Genomic DNA, 13,902 nt, shown 5'->3' with positions numbered 1-13,902 from the left:
GTTTTCCACTTTAATTTTGAGTGTGACTCCAAAACTAGGCCTCCATGGGTTAATACATTTGATTTCCATTGATCATTTTTGTGTGATTATGTTGTCAGCACATTCAACCATGTAAAGAACAAAGAATGTACTGTAATAGGAATATAATCATACAGCATTTCAGACTGAGGATAGTGTTTCAACACTCCAGACGCAACATTTCAAAGTAATCAAGTTACAAAGCAGAAAAGTTACCATACTTGCCTCTGTTGTTCTGGCTGGTCAAGTTTTGCACCCTTCTTGAAATTAATACAAAGACGCTCCAAACTTCGGTGTTGAATCGTGCGCTGGCCCTAGCTAGCTAGCTGGCGCGCTCTCGCGTTGTTTATAAGACACTCTGTCAACCGATTGCTTCTCTCGCGATACCCGGTGCATGTCTCCACAATCATTTCATCAAAAGATTCATGGCTGATTAATCGCTCGATCCTGAAACTGGATATCCGGTTGCATCGGGTTATGATTCACAACCCTACTACTAGGTGTCACGAGTAACACACGCACCAGACTTGATCACTGTCAACAACAACTGCAGGTGTGAATTATCTCCCAACTGGCGCAATAAAAACAAGAATCATCATCATAATCATAATAATAACACGGAGGACTTTTGTGGTTGTACTCCAGCTAAAACTCAACTCTGACTCCCTGACATCACTTCCTGTCCACACATCCGGAAGGCAGTTATTGAAGCACACACAAGCACGATTCTTATTTATCTCTTAAATGGCTTATTTTCTCTGATTATATCTTCTGGGTGGACACAGGCAGCTGAATGAATCATTGCAGCGCCTCGGCAGCCACGGCCAATGAATAGCTACCTTTTGAGTGTTAAGTTGCTGTGTGAGGATTTTAGCCTTCTCTCTAAGATGACCTCCTGCGATTTCCGATGGGTTGAAAAGCTCGTCGTGAGTTCCCTTATGGCTCGTGACTGGCTCCTGCCAAAGAAAGAGCTACCGTTTCCTCACTGACTCGCGAGCGGCACCGTATTTAGACCATTCGTAGTAGTTCTGAGGTAAAGGAGATGTCACGAGATGAGAACATGGTCATTAATTAGCAGCACCGCTGTATAAGCCGCAGGGTTCAAAGTTTAAGAAATAAAATAGCGGCTTATACACTGGCAATTACAAATATATATTTACATTTTTTTTCCCAGAGCAAATTGATTATTATGCCTATCCCTGTAGATCATGCACATTTCCCCTTTATTCCCATTTATTCCTGTAAAGGCAGAGGAAAACCTTGCAACTTGGAAACATTCCAGGAATTTTGCCATTCTATTTATAAAGCAGTGCAGACATTTAATGGTCAAAATGGTCTACAACATGTTTTTGCACTGAACTTGCTGAAAGCTGACTTGTGGCCTTTTGTCCTTTTGTTTTTCTAGAGGTTTCCTGGCTACCGGGAAGAAAAGAAGCGTTGCGAATACCTCCATCAGAAACTGTCACATATCAAAGGTCTGATCTCCACCTATGACCGGGCGCAGGAGCTCTCCTAGTAAAAACGACTGCTACTACCAGGGTAAACGAGAACGGACCAAAAAGACTTGCAGTGGACCAAAAGACTGTCCTACAGGGTCCTACAGTCGCTGCAACACATTTGTGAGATGATGGAATCAAGGAGCTAGGTGGTCTTTCAAAAGGTGGGGCTTAGACCACTGACTTGTAAACAAAAGTTGCTCCTACGTGATGGTTTTAGTGCGATAAAGGCTGCAAATAGTCCTGCTGTGAACTGGGCAGATGTGCAAGTGAAAGCCAAATCTTCTCTTTTGATCATTCCTGCCGAAATGCGTTTTTATTTTATTCTTTCTCATTGCTTTTTCAATGAAAAGTATTAAATTGATGGTACAATCAGTCTTAGGGAAAAACAAATGCTACTAGTTTACGTATGTGTCAAGCAAAGGAATCTATTGTTTGCTCTTTGCTAAACAACAATGCTTAACTTAATCAGTCACTTTATTAATTAACAACGAACTTAAAGCAAACACGAGCTCGCCATTTTTTGACCTTACATTTCACAAAGGCACCTAAAAACAAAAAACAATGTTCCTATCCCACGAGGATATCTAGATCAGTGGCTCTCAAAATAGTTAAGTTGGTGTAGTTGGTGTAAAATTTTACACCAAAATACCACAGTTCTTGCTACCTCCGCTTACCACCATTACGGTTCAGCTTGTGGTCTGGACTCACAGGTAATTGGATTGTGGCGTATGAGGAGAGATGAACATAAATATAAAAGCAAAGCAAAACTCATGGTTAATTCATTGGTATTGTACATTTCATGTATATATTTCTAATATATTTACTTTTTTTTTTTTTTTTTTAAGAATGTGGTGTTCTTGCGTACCACTAGATGAAGCCCGCGTACCACAGTTACCCCCGGTGAAATATTTTTTTCAGTACCTACTATCCAGAGAAAGGGTAGTTAGGTTGAAAAATATTTGGTAAAAGACAGTGCTGTTGTTTTAGTATGTGATGTATTACCGTCCTGAACAATGCTCCTCGATAGTGATGTTGTTTTAAACATCTGGAATTAAAAATACTTATAAAATCACTTCATTGTAAAAAAAAAAAAAAGAAAAAAAAAAGAAAAAAAATCAATTTAATTACAAAAAACAATCTTTGTGCAAAGAAAGTAATTATATATACTCTTTTGGGATTATAATAAAGACGTGTTCATAAATGCAAATACAAATCAATTTCAAAACCTACCATAAAAGTTATGCACTGCTCATACGTTTTTAAGGGGGTTAACTATGGTGAAAAAGGTATTTTGACTTTAGGACTTCGATTAAATTAACCAATTAAAGGCTCACAAAGTTTTTGCAGTCCATTTGCTGATTAGAACATGAAGCACTCATTTACAATATTGAACTTTGTGGCAATTTTTCACATTTAATGAAACTGAATTTTTTATTTAGATTTTTTTTATTCGCTACAAGCTATAATCACCAAAATTATTCAAACAAAAATGCAATCTTGAAATATGTCAGTGTGTAGTGAATCTGTATAATATAAGAGTTGGACTTTTGGAATTGAATGACTGAAAAAATTAACCTATCAAAAATAATTATAGAAATGTATTGAGATGTATTGTGTGTGTGTGTGTGTGTGTGTGTATATTTTTTTCTTAGAAATCTCAAGTACCCCCTGGAGTGCCTTAAAGTACATCCAGTAAACTAGTACCCCCATTTGAGAGCCACTGATGTAGATGACTCAGTCGCTGGTTTATCATCAGGAATATTTTCATAGCTAATGATTTTTTTTTTAGGAATGTTAAACATACGCTACATCTCTCCTGGTTTCGAGAGTGTCACCCACACGTAGCCTACCGTGAATTGCCTTTTTAAAATTACTTTAATGACAAACACATCAATCAACTCCTGTTTCTCTTGTCTGCTGCGGACATGTTTGTTCACCAGCACCGGTATCAAACAGCTCCTCTTCGACACCGTACAAAGCATACAGTGTTCATTTCGATCGTTTAGTTGCTATTTTTATATTTGTGGGAAGTGTTAAAAGTGCTTATTGTGACGCCTTATTACACAAAATTGGAACTGTGTAGGTTTTTCCAAATTTATTTCAGGTTTAGAGCCAAAGCAAGGCTGGGTTCAAATCCGTTTGGTTTAATTAGATGTAAAGAGGAGGATGACCTCTAGGGGGTGCCAACGAGCTGTAGTGTTATTGATGCACAGGTAGGATGTCTTTAAAAATATGTCAGCCTGTCGTTGGGATGAGATTTTAGGGCTTTGGCAGAGTGAAGCCTTAATGTGCATGTCAGACATTTACAAAAATCCGGCATCTCTGCTGAATCCTGCCCGAGTATTCTCAGACGTGTTGGTTTTCATGTTTAATTTATTTACAGTACTGGATTGTAGTCTTATCTGTGCAGTTTATTTTTTCTGTATGTCTTAATGTTGTCTCTTGTTGTTTTGACTTAATATTCTGTCGAACTTATCGTCCAGTCCTGCCGAGACCAATCATTACTGCAGCAGTGTACTTTTTTTTTTTTTTTAACTCTAATACACCATCACACTTACTACAGTGCATATATTAAGCAGTTTCTTTCTAAGTTTGCTATAAGGGTCACATTTCTGGATATTTGAAGGATGTGGGACTTAATGTCTTGGCACATATGAACATTTATTTTATTAGCACTGATATCATTGTTTTTAATCCAGATTTTCTTTCAAATTTTTATTCGACATGGGCTCCACTGTGGTACGTAAATTAATTTGTAATTTAAAGAGTGTATACTCGCCTGAGATGCAACAATAAGTTATTATTATTTCACACAAAAAAATGGTACTAATATATTTTTAAGCAATTATCAGGAGCTACAAAATACACAAAAACAAATCCAGTAGAGGCTATTCCATCAACCACTGAAGGAATAATAATTCATTACCCAGTATAAATAATGAATGAGTAACTTGCTCAGTAATCATAAATACAATCCAAGATGTTGGTGAAACTTTGATGAAGGAATAGTTTAAATTTTCTTAAGCAGCAAAATACAAGTGTGCCTTTTCATTGACAGACGTTTAAAAATAGTTGTATATACACAGGTAGTTCCACACTGTTGCCACTATTGAAAGTGCTATGTTGAATCTACTGCCTTGTCAAATGCAATAAAAATAACAGGTAGAGTGAGAAAAAGCCTTCCCGCATACTCTATTGAAAATTTTAGTGCATAATTTGCATAAATCCATATTCAAAAACAAGAATGCCCTGAGTTGTATTAGATCTGCCAAGCAAATCCATTTTTGTTTTCTCCACATTGGTTACAGGTGTGCTTTGCTGGTCCTGGAACATCATGGCCTCGTGCGAATGTGGAATAAAACATTTAGTCTTATCAGAAATCACAACATCGTATGTTCCTAGGAGAACAAATGTATTTATTTCTTTCTTTCTTGTGTTTTTTTTTTGTTCTTTTACAGGATTTGTCATTGCATTGTCAATAAAACCTCAACACGTGAAAGTACGGCGAAAGGGAATATATTTTTTTGCAATTTTGCTGGCGGGATGCAAATGTCATCCTCGTGAGAAAAAGCTTTCAGGAAAGGAACAAAAAATGTATTATCTCATAAAATGACAATTGAAAATAAAGCTATTTTCAATTCAACATGTGAACAGTTGCGTGTAAATAAAACACAAAATACACATTTAAAAGAATGGAATGGTCAACAAAATGTGTCATTTTGCAAATCTGTTCAAAAGCCACATGCATATTGTCAAACAAGAATGATCTGACATGATACAGCGTAATTGACTAATAATCAGTGTTAAGTACACATTATAAACATGGAATTATGGAAAAAACAAACAACCCGAACAGCCAAAGTGATGAGTGAGCAGTGCTGAAGGAAAACTTGTCAAAAGCTGTCTCAGGATGTTGGCTCAAATATCCTCCGCTTGTTTTTCCAATCAGACAAAGAATAGCCAGTGAAAATTTGCCTTAAAACCTGAAAATGGAGCCACTCAAGGTGATCACAAATATACGGGTTTGATTTATATGGGTTTGATTTGTGGCTCTTTGTGGTTCTTTGATTTAGAAAAAGAAAATCGTAAAAGCGACAAGAAACACTGATTGCAGTTGAGCAGACTGAAAAAATACCTTGCAATTTGACTTAACTCAACTGAGCTACCATCAAATACAGAACTGGTTTGTTATACATACAGTAATACAGAACAATCAAATAATACTGTGCAATAAAGCTCTATGAATGTGGACCTGGGCCAGCACCTACGGGCTGCCATTGCTGTGTCGACACTAAATTTAATTAGAAGCCATAATACCCTCAATCTTCTACATTAACTTCTCCCACTGAAGACACAAAATTATTATTTTGTTCCTTTTTAGCAGCGTTTTATCCCAGAGTACGGTAGATCAAGGAAGTGACAGAAGTGATGACCCATAGTAGGATACTGTATATTGTTCCATTTTCTTTATGTTCAAGTCATTTCAAACGAGGTCCCCAGTCAATAAATTAAATAGAAAATCAAAATATGAAATTGCATAAAATCAAATACTGGCCGCTGTCTTCCCCTTATTAATGCCTAATCCTTTTCCACTGCACAGTACCGACTCTACTCTGTTTGGGGCCGTTGGTGTTCCAGTTCCAAATAATACCGGATAAAACTGCCAAAACAGTCACAGTCAGGTCTGGACATGCTATCAAACAACAACAGTGGATACACATTTTAAGTTTTCATGGTAGGAGACACATTTTATACAATACGTGACTGAGGGCAGCAAGAAAACTGGACTGCTGCAGCCAAGTGGAGACTGTACAGCAGGGGTGTCCAAACTTTTTCCACCCAGTGTAACATACTGAAAAATCAAACGATTCGGTTGTCATTTTCTATTTTATAAACAGGCTAAAAGCAACCGTGTATATATGCTAAAAAGTTCGAGTACAGTGGAACCTCGGTTAGCGTGTTTTTCGGTTTATGACGAAAATTCACGCAAAAAGTTTGCCTCGGTTCACCTACATTTCCTGTTTAGCGTGCAATACCGTGTGCATCTTGTCGTGTTATTAATACTCTGCGTCAGGCCAACTGTACTTGTAACGTATCTGTAATACAAATTGTTAATATGTTGCAAAAATGGAAACCGGAACTGGAAATCATTGTCCCGCATCCCCGTCGCCCGTCTATGGCGTCATCAGTGGTTGACTCTGTAGTTCTTTGCTAACTAACACAGTTACGCCAAAAGTCTCTGCTTTTCTCATTGATTACGGCTGCAGAATAACCCACAATGGATGTAAATAAAGCTGTAAGCGCCAGCACTTTGATAAGGAAGGTGACAAACACTACTGAATTCAAGAAACAACTCCTAGCAAAACATGAAGGCAGTGTCCGTGTGGATCTCTCTTCTCCTCCGTCACTGTTCATCATTGCCATCCAATCAAGGTAAAAGTAAACTTAAATGTTCATTTATCCCCTTCATTTGTCATTTATATGCATTTCTAATTGTTTTCTGAAAACGTATAATTGTACAACTACAAAAAAAGTGTTTTCTGTTAACATTTTTGGGTGTCCGAAACAGATTAATTGTATATCCATTATTTCTTAAGGGAAAATTGACTCGGTTAGACTCAAACGTTTCAGTTTGAGTCGGACGTTCTGGAACAGATTAATCACACTAACCGAGGTTCCACTGTATTGCTGTTGTTTATTTTAGTTTTCTTGTTTTGTTTATCCTATTTTTTAGAGTGTGCTGTGGGCCGTACTTCGGACACCCCTGCTGTAGAGCATAAATCAGCTGGGTAAGCAGGTGTTGACCTGCTGACAATGAATTTGCTGAACTAATGAGCGACCAGCAGCGGTTTACATCACCAATGTAGTACTTCAGCAGTGCAGGTACTAGAAATAGTACCTGGTAGTACCTGCGTTGTAGGTACAAGTAGGTCCCATGTTGTGGAAAAAGGACATAACCTTAACACTAATGAAAGTACACCAGGTATGATTGTCTCATCGCTAAGCCTACAAGATTAATCTGTTGGCAGATGACAGAGCGTAATTAAACTATCTGCAGTAGTTTGAGCCATACAACGACACATCACGGTTTGATTTTCAACTTGGGCTGTATGAGCGTCACAATCCCGATCAGCGAGGATACCAGGCCACAAAACGCAATCACGCCTGCGTTTGTCTTGTAGATACCCAACTTGTCCAAGGGCAGGGACAGATCGCAAATGTTTTTGATGGTATCCAAGATGACAGACGGCTGTGATTTTAAGCTGTGCAGCAGCAGAAAGAGAAAAGCATCCAACTGCGGGATTATAACGTCAGCTACTTCAGGACTCTCATTGAGATGCGTTTCCATCTTCTGCCTGAAGCACTTATCTCGCGCTCTCTGTGCCATCAACTGCCAGATGACATAAACATCTCTGGTCAGGCTCGTAATGAGCGATAGCAGGTAGTAAAGAGAGGCGTTAAAGCTCCAGCGTTCCTTGTCGATACCGCGGATAAGGCCCACGTTCCCCGCCCACAGTGTGTTGTCGCAGAGAAAGTAGAGTGCACGGTAGATGTTGGCTGCGGTAAGACAAAGGCAGAGCACTCGGTCTGAGAGTCGCACAGCCCGCTTGGCAGCTTCAATGGAATTTATTGCATTCCCCAGCCTCAACACTGACAAAGAGAGAAGAGAAAGAGAGCAGTAATGAACACGCCAGGGGAGCACAATAAAGCTTGACAACATGTAAGCCAATGTCCAATACATGTCACTGTATTGTGGTTTGCTGAAAGAAGGCAGTCTTCACCGTGATTACCAACTACAGTGACTTACCCCTGCGTGCGTGCGCGTGTGTGTGTGTGTTTGCTATCAGCCTGCAGTGTACATCATCCACAAGCATGAACTTATCAAATTGTAAGACATCTTTCCCACAGTGACCCAAAGTCACAAGCCTCAGGCCTTAGAGGCAGGTGAGCCTCAAGGCTGTGGCTGGGACGCACTGGAGAGGATAATTAAGTGCTTCGCCAACAGAGCTTGGCCTATTTTTCTTCGCTTTCTTCACGTCGGCGTCATTAAAGGAAAAGGTCTTTATTGGTTGACCCAGCTGCACCTTCATTTTCATGCAGGCCATTCCCCTGCTGGAGAACCTTTTTTATCACAATGCATTTACGTATATGGCAAAGATGAGGCGCACCTCAGAAAGGATACCAGTGTATACAGTACATGTTCTCATCTCTACAAGATTAAAGACAACGGATTCCCTAAAAGTCAGCAGCGTTTCCCCACAGGCAGGGGTGTAATGATTTGTTATAATAACAATTCCATTCATATCACGATTGGTGGTTGCCGATACGGTTCAAGGAAGATATTGGTTCATTTAAAACGATACGATCCAAAACGATTCAGTAACTTTAAAACGATTCAGTAACTTTTTAGCCAAAAATTCAACCAGTCTGACTGTGAATAAATACCTGGATACTGGACAGTGCAGGTGAAGTTTACTAGATTCCCACTGATTTTTGTAAGAGACTCAAACAAGTAAACAACAATTAATGGGAGCTAACAGGAGGTTAACCTGCTCTCATTTTCAATATTCCATCAATTTTCAATAAAAGTACAGTGAGTGCAAGCAACATTTCAACAATTGATTTACCTGCTACTTCTCCTTTTGTTTTTTTTTTTGTTGTTAAATTAACAATAGGTTTAACTGCAATTTTTGCTGTTGTTTTTCAACATAGAAATAATATTATACATCATTAATATCAAAAATAAAGTGCAACCAACTTCTCTTCAGGTTAAGTGAGCAGTGGTTGAACTGCTACTTCTTTCATCTTAATAAACAAACAGCAGTGCACTAATCTTTTACAAAAGATCAAGTGTAACCAACTATTCTTCAATGACTCTACAGGGTTTTTTTTCAAAAATATCAACTGATCAACATCATCTGGCCACAGAACACTTTTCTGTGTGTTCACTTTGTCGCCAGCAGCACTAAAAACTCGCTCTGCTGGCACACTGGTGCCGGGAACACACAGGTAGCATTTAGCAAGGGTAGGTAGAGTTAGCTCTTTATCTTTATCCTCTGAGATCTCCACCACTTCATGGCATTTTCAGTCAAAGGCAATATATCTTTTGGTCGATATTTTATCGCCTCTGCACTAGCTGTCTCGCTTGTGGATTTTCTTTCTCTTTGGGTGAAGGAATCGCCAAACAGTGCATCTAAGGCTTTCTTCTTACAAGGAGGTGACTCATTTGGACTTATTCAGAACAACTCCCTCTTTGTGTTTCCACACACTGGACCACAGCGCTGGCTCAATTATTTATCGCTCCCCGGCTTGTCCTCTGCCATCTGTTTTGTTGTATGCTGGCTCGTGATGATGACTTCAGACGGGTAGACTGACTCGAGTAATGTTTAACGTATTTATCATTAAAAGTGCTAAAAAAAAACCATCCATATAAAGCCCGCCATGCTTAAATCCAATGCTTTTTTTCTAGTATCGATGCAATCGATTGATTACCTTTTAAATGATGTTAGATCCATGTACATCATCTGGAATGGCAAATTCCCGAACACAGATCACTGTAGTTGTATCACAGAAATATACACTACTGTTTTAGAACACTCCAATTTCTCTGGAGGAAAAACCTACATTTTTAAGTCTTAGTTAAGATGGTCTGTCTCTCTTCCAATCCCTTTTTTGTTGCCACTTCTGTAGCAACAAATTACATTCTCCAGTACAACGCTGTTCAACTGATGTTCACAAGGGTATAGTACCACAGTGTGTTCCAGACACTGTTTTTATGCAGACAGAGGAGGTAGCAAGTACTCCAGCACTTGGAACACCTGTAGGAATTAGTTGAAGAGATCATGCTCTGGTTCACAATGTCACAGTACATGTTGGAATTCACCTCAGTTAACCGCAGCTCCCCAGTTCATGCAGCCCTGGACCATGACAATACCACCACCATGCCTGACTGTAGGCAACACACAATTATCCTACTACTCACCAGTATTACCAGTTATTTAGACAATAACTGCTGTGCATGGAGTCATTTTCAGTGATACTAAATAGTAAATCCATACTACTTTACTACTACTACACTACTACTCTTAAGTATATCCAAAAGTCATTTCTATAGCATTTAAAGACATATTCTAATAATAAAAATCCTTGCTGAAATGTGAGGGATGTATTCGTTTTTGTCAGATATTCAAAGATTAGACTGACTTTTTAAGGTTTTAGGTTTTGCCCATTACTAAGAATTGTATTGACATGTGTGTATCCCCCTCCTAATTTAGTCCCATCTTGGCATGCAAACCATATGACACCCATGCTAATAGAATAGGTATATATTAACTATAAGTAAGATTAGAAATGAGGTTAAACTTCTCTGTAATGGATTATTTATTATCGTGCATTATTGACTAAAATTATATGCCTTAGGTCTGGAGTAGCATCCATATATGTATCAAGTATTCGCCTGAAACCTTTCCAAAAAAATGTTAGAACGTAGAAAACGTCATACTCACACTTTCGTCCAGCATTCATGTTGGCTTCCAGACTCTTAAGTATATCTACAAGGTCTCTTTGCTCGCAGTTGTTTCGGAGAGAATATACAGACAAAGCACAAGCGTACTGGGTTGCCCTGAAATAAATAAAAATACATGAAAACAAAGTTCAAAAGAAATAAGAAGGGAAAGTTGACAATGTACTGTGACACTCGTTTTTGCACAACGAAAAAACAACACTCTCATGGCAACATGAGAACTAATTGTAACGCTACCTGAAAATACGGTCCCTTCCTTGTGTTTGGTTGATAAGATTTATCAGCACGTCCATGGCGAAATAATCGGACAAGTCCAACCTGTTCCACTTCGCTTCACTCCACTCCGTCACATTAATCTCCCCGGGTATTGTGCTAAACGTGATTACGGCCAATAAACACCCTTAATCTAACTGTACTGATGGGGAAAAAAAATCTGTGACAGTACACAAAATTTTTAAAACTTAATTCTAATTTATTTTCCTTTTATCGGGGAAGAGTGACAACAAGTAGGTAACTTCGAGTGTTTTAACCCGGAAGTCTTTAGCGACGGAAAGGAAGTTGGGCAAGTTTTGTTGACGAGCCCTCCGCGTGAGTTGTTTCCAAGGTAACGTAGAATTTTACAATTCTTGTCATGTTCAGTCGTAACAATTGTTATCCCAACATAAAGATAACGTCCAATAACAGTCAGTATATCTCATAGAATATGTGCTCTGTAGTTTCAACAAATTGGTTACAGAATGAGCAATTATTGCATTAAAATCCAAAACTTTTACATAGAAAATGAGCAGTGTATCTTTCAATTAGGCAACTACTTTTTCACATTGAAACGAAACCATCCTGACAGGCAAATGACTTAGTCGCCTGTTTTACGTAACCAAACTGACATTTGAGTTATTTTAATTCATTATTCATTATCATAGTGGCTGGACTCACTACGCATTGACGTGCACTGACGTCTTTTCACAGTGCCACCATGCCAGTTGCATACCAAAATGAGTTACAAGGTTACTTTAGCGAGGGAATAAAAATAATAAGTAGAGAAGCTAGATCAGGGTTATAGCCCAGACCTTAATGCAACTGAAAATTGAAATCCTCTGTAGGGTGGTAGAAAAATATTGACAAGGCAAGTTGTGTCATACTATTTGACTCCCTCCCAAAAAACAAGAAATACTAGTTGAAAGGGAACTTTTGTTTTTCCTTTGTAATGGATATCAGTTTCAAATTGCCATTTTTGTATTAAAACTACATTTAGAATTAATGCCGAATGAATTTACAGCTAATGTGGTCTGTTTTCCAGCAGTGCCACTCCGCTATGTGTTAAAATTCAAAGCTTTATTTGTTATGAAGCGATGGAGCAGCAGAAACAATTCATATTTGATGAGTATTAGAGAATGTAAATTCAACAGAATGAATGATTAATTTGACTAGTCACACTGAGTAGCAGTCCTTTTTGTCCACATGTGCATGACTGATAACATCCAGCATATATAGGCAAATCATCTCAAAGTTCCAAAAACATCTTGTGAATATAGATGTGTGAAGATCCTATTATTATTATTTGGCATGCTTCTTCTTGGAAATCATTGTGTGACTCTACCTGGAGAATGGGATGGTTTTCTGCTTCTGTTGCTATGGAGACCATGCCAGGCACAAAAGAGACTCGACTGGGCTCACTAGCTACACAATTTGGAAATATAGTTTTGCTCCTTATCAACAGTACGTGTAACTGTTGTCTTAGTTGGCAGAGTCCTTGAGAGAAACTACACTGGAGCGTTTGCGCGCTCCTCCCCTACTCATTTAAAAGTCCCTGTAAAGAAATATGAACCCAACACAAGATCCGAGCTAGAATATTGTACATAACACAAAACAAATGAATACTCTCACACCAATGTACTGAGTCGTGATTGATAGGCCGTACTGTTCATGTGTAGTAGAAGAATCATTATTTTATCAAACATCTTCTCTTTCAATGGACATGCTCAAATGTATTTGTTTATCTACAGAAAAACTAGTGTACTATTTTTTGACCCCCGTCGACGGCGTGGCAACGGCCCCAGTGTTGATGCAGTAGTTGGCTGCCACCAGCAGAGGCACGGTTGATTGCATCCACAAGCACCTTAGTTGTGTCACAAGTCCCTCGAGCATCATCGAAACACGAGTCGGAACACTCACAGAAAGATTTTTCCATAAAAAAAACAAAACATACTGCTCAATGTGCATTCCTTTATTTATTAGTTGACTGAATTTCCAATTTAAATGAGAAAATAAGTAAAGCCGGTCTCTGCAAATGTATTGGCTTGATAAGTAAAGCAGGTCTCTGCAAATGTATTGGCTTGATGAGGTAAGTCCATGTAATACTTGCAAATTAATGTGTTTGTGTTTCTGTGAAGGACACTTTTTAAAAGCTGTCTACACCTACATGTATCATGAGTGTGTCTGAAAGGCAAGTTCAAATGTAGTGTTTCCATATCCTCTGGGCTCTTAGTATTCATTTCCACAGAAGCAAAATCATGTAAGTGGTGACCTTGGAAAAGTTTCATGTGATTGCTTATCTATGTTCAATACCATCCAGTGTGACATAATAATGTATACTGTAGTCCATTTAAAGCTAACCTTAGAGAGAGCACCACATCTCAAACATGCCTGTCAATCAATCTATTCTTCCCATGCTATTTTGCATATTCAAGCGCACTCAGTGTCACATGGTTTCAAATGCCTACAATACTGTTATAGTAAGAGGGGAAGGTCAGGAGAAGATGGTGGAACAATGTAATTTCCTCCTTGCCATTATGAGAATTGGCAGTTTTACCTTCTTGGTATTTTTGCAAAGGAAAGACCTTTAGGGTCTGGCAGTTTGGCTAG

At 38.5% G+C, this 13,902-nt stretch overlaps 2 protein-coding genes across 4 annotated transcripts in view; one reads left to right on the top strand and one right to left on the bottom strand.

Moving 5' to 3' along the window:
- The window catches only part of LOC129180940 (RNA polymerase II elongation factor ELL2), a 44,695-nt gene extending 40,630 nt beyond the window's left edge, over window positions 1–4,065 (top strand). For both annotated transcript variants that reach the window (XM_054775349.1, XM_054775347.1), the window contains one exon: window positions 1,424–4,065. In XM_054775349.1, the coding sequence (XP_054631324.1) occupies window positions 1,424–1,534 (111 nt within the window). In that variant the 3' untranslated portion in view covers window positions 1,535–4,065. The remainder of the gene's footprint in view (window positions 1–1,423) is intronic.
- A 334-nt stretch (window positions 4,066–4,399) lies between these two features.
- pex11a (peroxisomal biogenesis factor 11 alpha) lies at window positions 4,400–11,564 on the bottom strand. 2 transcript variants are annotated; one of them, XM_054775351.1, is made up of 3 exons: window positions 11,278–11,564; window positions 11,024–11,139; window positions 4,400–8,168 (listed from the first exon to the last, which is right to left on the bottom strand). In XM_054775351.1, the coding sequence occupies exons 1-3, from the start codon at window positions 11,331–11,333 to the stop codon at window positions 7,600–7,602; spliced, it is 741 nt and encodes a 246-aa protein (XP_054631326.1). In that variant the 5' UTR covers window positions 11,334–11,564; the 3' UTR covers window positions 4,400–7,599. The 2 variants fall into 2 exon arrangements, with proteins under 2 accessions (XP_054631326.1, XP_054631327.1); XM_054775352.1 differs by having other exon boundaries at window positions 4,400–10,336; window positions 11,278–11,297.
- Window positions 11,565–13,902: the final 2,338 nt, after the last annotated feature.

This window comes from Dunckerocampus dactyliophorus, chromosome 5, assembly GCF_027744805.1.
Source record: "Dunckerocampus dactyliophorus isolate RoL2022-P2 chromosome 5, RoL_Ddac_1.1, whole genome shotgun sequence".
NCBI lineage: Eukaryota > Metazoa > Chordata > Actinopteri > Syngnathiformes > Syngnathidae > Dunckerocampus > Dunckerocampus dactyliophorus.
This window is presented reverse-complemented; position numbering and strand designations above follow the sequence as displayed.